At 42.0% G+C, this 10238-nt stretch overlaps 1 protein-coding gene across 1 annotated transcript in view; it reads right to left on the bottom strand.

Annotated features, from left to right (window-relative positions):
- Positions 1-10238, bottom strand: part of SETD2 (SET domain containing 2) — a 120611-nt gene that overhangs the window by 37359 nt on the left and 73014 nt on the right. Inside the window, exon 14 of the mRNA XM_011939322.1 lies at positions 5953-6622. Within this exon, the coding sequence (XP_011794712.1) occupies positions 5953-6622 (670 nt within the window). The remainder of the gene's footprint in view (positions 1-5952; positions 6623-10238) is intronic.

The raw sequence follows: 10238 nt of genomic DNA, 5'->3' as shown, positions 1-10238 counted from the left end.
CTCACAACAGCCTTGACCTCGTGGGCTCAGATGATCCTCCTGCCTCAGCCTCCTGAGTAGCTGAGACTACAGGAGCATGCTACCACATCCAACTATTTTTTCTATTTTTTGTAAAGATAAGGTTTTGCCATGTTACCCAGGCTGATCTCAAACTACTAGGCTCAAGCAATCCTCCCACATCAGCCTCCCAAAGTGCTTAGATTACAGGCATGAGCCACCATGACTGGCCAGTCTCCTACTTTTGCCCTTGACTCCTGCAATCTCTTTTACCCAGAGCAGCCAGTGATCCTCTCAAAACATCTCAGATCATGCTTTCTTCAATTTTAACTGCTTCAGTGGATTTCCACATTACTCAGTCTAACAGCCAAAAATCCTCTTAAAGCTCCTCCTAAGACCCTATTGTAACTTCTTTGACTTCATTTCCTACTACTGGTACCTTCAATTATTTGGAATAGAATGGATTTCATAATTACCTCACATACTCTGAGTGTGAACATTTAATATTCCGATATTCTGATTTTATAAAACAAGAAAAAAGCTAGTTCAAACTCTAATTTTGAGGGGAAAAAAAAAATTCACCACAATAAAACATGTTATTTCTAGAGTGACCAGGAAGTCAATCATCCAAATGTACGATAGAAAACTGTTAATATTTTGGAGGACAGAATTTCTTTGGCCATCATTGACAATATATTCATGAAGAATTTTTCTGACAAGATCGGATGTTTAAGTAAGGCTCATTATGCAGACACTAGTATTTGACTCATATGGAATAAAGCTGTGGTTTAGAAGACCACTTCCAAATGCTAGCTGGGAGATAACAACGGCAGTATCTAATTATTTTTTTAAAAAAAGACTTCTAGGCTTTTAACAGTATGAATTTGGTTTCTATAAACCAAGAAGGAAAAGCGATTTGCAGTATGACCGGAATAATGCAGAAGATACACACGTTTGTGAGACATGTACATATTATCATGTGACTTATCTATTTGCTAAGGAAAAACCTACATGAGATTTCTGTTTTATTTTTTCTGTATCACAGAAAAACATGAATGTTTGTTTTTCTGTACCCAGGCTGGAGTGCAGTGGCACAATCTTGGCTTACTGCAGCCTCAACCTCCTAGATTTAAGCAATCTTACCATCTCAGCCCTCCCAAATAGCTGGGACCACAGGCATGTGCCACCACACTCGGCTAATTTTGTTTACTCTTTGTAGAGACAGGGTCTCACTATGTTACCCAAGCTGGTTTCAAACTCCTGGGTTCAAGTGATCTTCCTGCTGCAGCCTCTCAAAGTGCTGGGATTACAGATGTGAGCCACCACGCCCGGCTGAAAAACCTGTATGAGATTTGAAGAGCGTGCTCATTCAAATGACTTAAATTACACAAATGAGGCCAGGCATGGTGGTTCAAGCCTGTAATCCCAGCACTTTGGGAGGCCGAGGCAGGAGGATCACCTGAGGTCAGGAATTCGAGACCAGCCTGACCAACATGTCAAAACCCTGTCTCTACTAAAAATACAAAAAATTAGCTGGGAGTGGTAGTGCACACCTGTAATCCCAGCTACTAGTGAGGCTCAGGCAGGAGAATCTCTTGAACCTGGGAGGTAGAGGTTGCAGTGAGCCGAGATTGCACCACTGCACTCTAGCCTGGGTGATAGAGCCAGACACTGTCTCCAAAAAAACAAAAGAGGAAGAAGAAAAAATTTTACAAAAATGCTAATTTCTCAACTATATATCCGCTAGAAGTATCTTTAAACTGTGACTTTTTCTGGGGACGGAGTCTCGCTCTGTCTCCCAGGCTAGAGTGCAATGGTGCCATCTTGGTTCACTGCAACCTACGCCTCCCGGGTTCAAATGATTCTCCTGCCTCAGCCTCCCCAGTGGCTGGGATTACAGACACCCGCCATCATGCCCAGCTAATTTTTGTAGAGATGGGGTTTCACCATGTTGGCCAGGCTGGTCTTTAACTCCTGCCCTCAGATGATCCGCCCACCTTGGCCTTCAAAAGTGCTGGGATTACAGAAGTGAGCTACCATGCCAGGCCTAAAATGTGATTTTTTTTTTTTTTTTTTTGAGACAGAGTCTTGCTCTGTCGCCCAGCCTGGAGTGCAGTGGCGCGATCTCAGCACATGCAAGCTCCGCCTCCCGGGTTCTCGCCATTCTCCTGCCTCAGCCTCCTGAGTAGGCGGGACTACAGGGGCCCACCTCATGCCCGGCTAATTTTTTTGTATTTCTAGTAGAGACCGGGTTTCACCATGTTAGCCAGGATGGTCTCGATCTCCTGACCTCGTGATCCACCTGCTTTGGCCTCCCAAAGTGCTGGGATTACAGGCGTGAGCCACTGCGCCCGGCTAAAATGTGATTTCTAATGGGAATTACAGAATAAATCTGAGAAGGTCCAATAGATTTCAGAGGGAAAAATACAATTTTTCTGTCACCACTTCTAGAAGAATAAAAAAATCATTAAATTACTTTGTATCTGAATCACTTCACTTTATATTAGGTCAGTACAAAAGTAGTTTTCGCCATTTTTAACAGCAAAAGCCATGACTACTTTTGAACCAACCTAAAATGAAAAATTACAGTCTAAGCACTCAAACTCTTGAGATGTAATTTAGTATAACTCTGTGAGAATAAGTCACTTATTAGTGTCACAAGACCAGTACAAATTACATGACCTGTTAAAATTGAGCTTTTCTGTTTAGTATGCAGTTGTGTAAAAAAAAATCAGTCACCTCTGATAACACATTTGCTCCAAATATTAAAGATACCGAATATATTATATCATGTTACATATTACTTCACCACCAAGGCTATCACAGCTTGTGAACTCTGAGTAGCCACACTGTATGGTTAACATTGGGCTTCAACAACACAGACTTCAAGGCTCCTAGAGGTCAGATTTTTAGGGCCAGACACCAGAAGGATGAACATGACCAGATGTTATTTCACAGCGCATTACTGTCAATAATTTCCTCTCAATACTATTAAGGTAACTATGTGTATAACTGGTTACCATCAAGGTATATGGTGCCTTGAATCTATCATTATTAACATCCCTTATCTCATGCAAATCAAAACCATCCTGAGGCATTCTGTTTATTTTATAGATGAGAAAACAAGGACTCAAGAATATTAATGCCTGTTTCTAGGATACACAGTAAACGATAAACCAGGACTCGAAACACACACTAACAATATATTCTATATTTCTCAATACCCCCAAAGCCCAATATCATCTGATCAACTAATCTCACACAGTGAGGAATGGAAGGATAGTTGAACCATCACAGCCCATTTACCTACTACTTAAGTACACACAAAGTAGATTAGGGAATCAGTAAGTACTTCTTGATAGGGACAGACTGAAAGACTAGAAGCGAGTAAATTGTGATGCTTGGCTCCTATGGCTAACGAATAAACCCAAAATAATTTTTTTTCTCATTGGGAAGGAATAAATGGATTTTATTTTATAATAAAAACCATATGACCAGTGAGCTCTTTACTGTCTTTAATGGATACCTTTCATTGCTGTTGCTTAGACTCTAGCGCTAAGAGAGGACATATTTCAGGAATAGGAATGAGGAGAGATGTAAACCATTTTTACTGTATCCCTGACATATATTTTTAGGGAAAAACTCAAAACTAATGGCTTGGCCAAGAAAGAATATGGCTCATATCCAAGTCAAATTGACAGTAAAACAAAACCAAAACCCAAAACATTCTGTAGGAGGCAGAATTAAACATACCCTGTCCCTACACACACAGACACACACAAAATTCATACCTGATGACCAATGCCCATATTTTCACTAGCCTTCTGTAACAATGTAACAGTCATTTTAAACCAAACAACAAACAAAAAGCAGAAAAAAACTATAAGCATGTTTAATGGAATGCTATTTATAATTATGAAAAATAATTTTCCATTTAAATGAGTACCCCCAGTGAAGTGGATGACTATATAAGCAAACAGGGTATTATACCCATTAAAACATTTATGTATGTGTATATATATATGTACACACACATATAGTACAATAGTAAATAATTTGAAAAAGTGGTTACAAATCATTTTAAGGAATTGAGTCAAATCTCTTTTCCTTACTCCAAGTCCCACCACAGTCGTCCCCATACTTATCCCCTCTGGCTCCTCTTAAATAAAGTCTGACTTACTATCTTTAAAAAAAAAAAAAAAATCATTTTAAGTAGGAAAACAAGATATAAAAAACCTCGTCAAGACAAATATATAAAATATATAAAACGTGCTTTAAAGGATCATAAAAAATGAAAGTAGTTAATACAGTTAGAGTTTTAGTAATTAAAGCAGAATACCTTGTCATGGCCATTTTAACAAATGTTTTAAATACAGCTTCATTATGAAAACATGAACAGAAGTAAAAATTACTGTTAAATACTAAGTATTATGTGCAGGAAACACTCTGTTCGGAGTCTTTAATATCCACAATACTTCATTTTTACGAGGTAACAAGGAGTGCTGGGAGAGAGAGAGAAATGCTGTGATGATAATGCTTTCAATGTTTTTGTTTCTACAGCTTTAAATGTACTGCTGGCCAGGCGCAGTGGCTCATGCCTGTAATCTCAACACTATGGGAGGGCCAAGGTAGGAGAACTGCTCTAGGCCAGGAGTTCAAGACCAGCCTGGGCAACACAGTGAGACCTCATCTCTTAAAAAAAAATTAGCAGGGTACAGTGATGCACACCTGTAGTCCCAGCTATTCGGGAGGTGGGAAGATCACTTGAGCCTAGGAGTTTAAGGCTATAGTCAGCTATGATCACATCACTGTACTCCAGCCTGGGTGGCAGAGCAAGACCTAATCTCTTAAAATAAAATAAAAAATAAAAAAAAGTTCTGCTGGCCAGGCACGGTGGCTCACACCTGTAATCCCAACACTTTTGGGAGGCTGAGGTGGGTGGATCACAAGGTCAGGAGATCAAGACCATCCTGGCTAACACGGTGAAACCCCATCTCTACTAAAAATACAAAAAATTAGCCAGGCATGGTGGCGGGCACCTGTAGTCCCAGCTACTCGGGAGGCTGAGGCAGAAGAATAACATGAACCCAGGAGGTGGAGCTTGCAGTGAGCTGAGATCACGCCGCTGCACTCCAGCCTGGGCGACAGAGCGAGACTCCATCTCAAAAAAAAAAAAAAAAAAAAATTCTGCCTTGTATAATTAAAAAAACAAACAAACAAACAAACTTGATTTTATTTATTTTTTGAGATGGCATCTCGCCCTGTTGTCCAGACTGGAGTACAGTGACACTATCTCGGCTCACTGCAACCTCTGCCTCCCCAGTTCAAGTGATTCTCCTGCCTCAGCCTACCAAGTAGCTGGGATTACAGGCATGAGCCACCATTGCCAGCTAATTTTTTGTATTTTTTAGTAGAGACGGGGTTTCACCATGTTGGCCTGGCTGATCTCAAACTCCTGACTTCAGGTGATCTGTCCACCTCGGCCGCCCAAAGTGCTGAGATTACAGGTGTAAGCTACCACAGCCTGGCCTGACCATGATTTTAGAAAACACAAAAATATTACCATGATGAAGGGTTCTCCCTTGGCAGAAATAGAGGCCTGCTAACAACGGTGTGAGTAAGTTGGAAAGTGAATCCTTTATATCTAGTTCAGCCTTCAGATGACTGCAGCCATGGCTAACAGCTTGACTGTAATTTCATGGAAAAACCTGAGCCAGATCCACGCTGCTAAGCTGCTTCTGAGTTACTGACCCATGGTAACTGTGAGAAAATACTTACCTATTGTCTTAGCTGACAAGTTTTGGCAATATTTCACACAATACATAACCAATACATACAAAGTTCATCAACATATGCAAGTAGTCCATGGTAGGACTTCCTCCCCCTGTGCCAGATTTAACGAACATCCCATGAAAAGACCATAAAGCAGAAAAGCGAAGTTTCAGAATTAGTTACCTGTACAATTGGTGGAGTTGTCTGTGAATAAGGTGATGTCACACCATAGACTGTTGGACATGTCTGTCCTTGATAATATATGGTTGCTTGAGACTGTGCAGGAGAGTACTGCTGCTGTACACTGACAGACTGCTGGTTTGAATCCCAGACACTATAATTCTGTCCCTGAACTGGGCCGGGGGCCGGCACTGGCAAGACAGCAACGCTGGAGTCTTGGTGTACTACACCTTCACTCTGGGTCACATACTGGGAACTGGAAACTTCCACAGGAGCTGCCACATGTGGCACCACTGGTACTGGTGGTGGGGCAGAAAGGGGTTCTGTAGAATGTCCCACCATGGGCTGAGCATGATCATAAGGAGCTGGAGAACACACTGGGTCCATGCTGGGTGTGGGCAGGAGCACCTTTCCAGCATTAGGGTTGCTGGGATCCACATAGGCCTGCATGGGATAACCCGGTGGGTAACCAGCAAAAGGATGATGTGGGGCATTATAACCAAGAGAGTCATAGGGCAGTGGTGATGTCATTCCCAGGTTCTGCATCTGTTGCTGTTGTTTCTGAGCCTCCCGTTGAGCCACCTCTTGCTCAAACAACTTTCGGCGTTCCTCTGTAGAAAGTTTATTGCGGTCTTTAATTCGTACTTTCTTTTTAGAAGTTGGTGTATCATATCTAGAAAGAAAATAAGGACCACAAAAAGTTTCTCCCTAAATCACAGACATAATCAAAGCACTAATAAGTATTATGTCACTCGTGACTAAACCACTAACCACACCAAACCCCATTTGGCACTAGTTTAAAACTATACACAAAATTACTCAGCTTGTCTTGCAGACAGAACAGAATCCCAAGGAACTGATAATGAGATGAAAATAATTTCATCTCTTTCCTTAGGTTTCTAGAATTTTAAGATTATAGATAGATATAGCAACCTATCCTTTATAGCTGGGGACATTGCTATAATCACAAATTCTAAAATTAAAATAAAAAACAGAGTAAGTGTTATAAATCAAGAAATAATCCAATACTCAATCCAATTTATTGTCCCTAAATTCCACAGTATGGTCAAGCAGGAGATCAGATATGAAGAGAAATACTTGAAAAGTAACCTTCAAATTCAAAAGTCTAATGAATTCCAACTAGGAAAAGAAAAAGAAATCCTCATAAAAATATACAGTAGAAAGCCATATACAAAAAGAACATCTTAAAAGTAGACCAAGAGAAAAGCCAGATTAGAGAAGGATGAAAATTAGACCAAGTCTCACAAAACCAGTTAAGGGAAGCCAGAAAACTGAAGAATAGAGTCAGAATGTTGAGAGAAACTATTTCCCCCAGAAAACTTTCTTTCAAATATGAGCGAGAGGCCAGGCATGATGAGGCGGTCAGATCAACTGAGGTCAGGAGTTCAAGACCAGCCTGGCCAACATGGTAAAACCCCGACTCTACTAAAAATACAAAAATTAGCTGGGCGTGGTGGCGTGTGCCTGTAATCCCAGCTGTGCAGGAGGCTGAGGCAGGAGAATCGCTTGAACCCGGGAGGCAGAGGTGGGAGTGATCTGAGATCGCGCCACTGCACTCCAGCCTGGGCAACAGGGCAAGACTCCGTCTCAAAAAAAAAGAAAAAAAGAAAAACGGAGAATATTCACATAAGACTTGTACATAGCAGCAATATTCACAACAGTCAAATGTCTCTGAAATGATGAATTTATAAACTATGGTACATGAATACAATGGACTACTCAGCAATAAAAAAAAAAACCATTGAGACACACAATAACATAGATGAATGAATCTAAAATGCAATATGACAAGTGAAAGAAGGCAGATTCAAATGCTACATACTATATACCACTTTTTTGACATTATGGAGAAGACAAAACGAGAGGGTCAGAAAGCAGATCAGTGGTTGCCAGCAGTTAGGGATGTGGAACGGACTGACTACAAACGGGCACAAGGGAATTTTGTTGTTGTTGTTAAGACAGTCTTGCTCTGTTGCCCAGGCTGGAGTGCAGTGACGCAATTTCTGCTCACTGCAAGCTCCACCCCCGGGTTCACGCCATTCTCCTGCCTCAGCCTCCCGAGTAGCTGGGACTACAGGCGCCCACCACCACGCCCAGCAATTTTTTTTTTTTTTTTTTTTTTTGTATTTTTAGTAGAGACAGGGTTTCACAATGTTCGCCAGGTTGGTCTCAATCTCCTGACCTTGTGATCTGCCCGCCTTGGCCTCCCAAAGTTCTGGGATTACAGGTGTAAGCCACCACGCCTGGCCTTTTTTTTGTTTTGTTTTTTTGAGAGGGAGTCTCGTTCTTGTCACCCAGACTGGTGCACAATGGTGTGATATTGGCTCACTGCAACCTCCACCTCCCAGGTTCAAGTGCTTCTCCTGCCTTAATCTCCCCAGTAACTGGGATTACAGGGGCGCATCACCATGCCTGGCTAATTTTTGCATTCTCAGTAGAGACAGGTTTCACCATGGTGGTCAGGCTGGTCTTGAACTCCTGACCTCAAGTTATCCGCCTGCCTCAGTCTCTCAAAGTGCTGGGATTGCAGGCGTAAGTCACTGCACTTGGCCAGGAATTTTTTTCTTTTTTTTTGAGATGGAGTCTTGCTCTGTCACCCAGGCTGGAGTGCAGCGACATAATCTCAGCTCACTGCAGCCTCCGCCTCCCGGGTTCAAACGATTCTCCTGCCTCAGACTCCTGAGTAGCTGGGACTACAGGTACACGCCACCACACCTGGGTAAGTTTTGTATTTTTGGTAGAGATGGGGTTTCACTATATTGGCCAGGTTGGTCTCAAACTCCTGACCTCATGATCCACCCACCTTGGCCTCCCAAAGTACTGGGATTACAGGCATGAGCCACCATGCCTGGCCGGGAATTTTTTAAGGCGATGCAAGTGCTCTGTATCATGCTTGTGGTGGTGGTTACAAAACTGTATGCATTTTATTTATTTATTTTTTCAGACAGTCTTGCTCTGTCACCCAGGCTGGAGTGCATGGTGTGTTCTCAGCTCACTGCAACCTCCGCCTCCTGGGTTCAAGCGACTCTCATGCCTCAGCTTCTCAAGCAGCTGGGATTACAGGCGTGAGACACCATGCCCGGCTAATTTATTGTATTTTTAACAGAGACAGGGTTTCACCATGTTGGCCAGACTGGTCTTGAACTCCTGACCTTAGGTGATCCGACACTTAACCTTAGGTGATCCAACAGCCTCGAGACCCAGGAATTCAAGACCAGCCTGGGCAAAATGGCAAAACTTCCGTCTCTACAAAAAAACAAAAAAAACAGGGGTCGTGGCGCTTCCTTGTAGTCCCACCTACTGGATGGGGGCTGAAGTGGGAGGATTGCCTGCGCTGGTGCAGGTAAAGCAAGGCTGCAGTGAGCCATGATCATGCCACTGCACTCAAGCCTGGGCAACAGAGTAAGACCCTGTCTCAAAAGAGACCTAATTAGACAGAGATAAGCATACCCAAAATTGTATCAATGTTAAGTCGCTACAGAATCATCTCTTTGGTGGGTAGGGTTCTAAGGAAGCAGATTCTAAAGAAGAATAAAAGTCTGAGAAAAGACAAGATTTCCCAGAGGAAAACCAAAAAAGGGGTAGTGTTTTGCTACGAAGACCTAATAGAAGCTACAGTCATCATGAGCCCCAGAAAAAGGTCTTCCCATATATGAAAATTTGTGGGAGAGAGGCAGCACTGCAGACAAGTGAAAAGGATGGGTTTTCAAGTAAATGGTGCTGGGACAACTGGATATTAGAGAAAAATAAAACTGAATCCCTCCCTTATAATATATACCAAAATTAATTCCAAATGGATTAAGGATTTAATTCTCTTAAAATACAAAAAAAATCTCCTTCTCAAGGGTAGGGAAGGATTTCTTAAGACACAATAAGCAAAAACCATAAAGAAAACATACCATATATGATACATTCAGCTAAATCATAAAATTCTATTTATCAAAAGGTACAAAAAGAGTCAAAATACAAGCAGAAAACTAGGAGAAGATATTTGCAACAATTATCACCAAGACAAAACTATATTTAGAATATAAAGGACACATACAACTAAAAAAGACAAATAATTCAATGAATGAACTACACATATAAGATACTTCACAGAACAGCCGGGCGCAGTGACTCATGCCTGTAATCCCAGCACTTTGGGAGGATAAGGCAGGCGGATCACGAGGTCAGGAGATCGAGACCATCGTGGTTAAAACAGTGAAACCGGGCCGGGCGCGGTGGCTCAAGCCTGTAATCCCAGCACTTTGGGAGGCCGAGACGGG

The sequence above is a fragment of the Colobus angolensis genome, unplaced genomic scaffold (assembly GCF_000951035.1).
Source record: "Colobus angolensis palliatus isolate OR3802 unplaced genomic scaffold, Cang.pa_1.0 Scaffold18, whole genome shotgun sequence".
Classification (NCBI taxonomy): domain Eukaryota; kingdom Metazoa; phylum Chordata; class Mammalia; order Primates; family Cercopithecidae; genus Colobus; species Colobus angolensis.
Note: the sequence above shows the minus strand (reverse complement) of the source record. Positions and strands in the feature narration are given on the sequence as shown.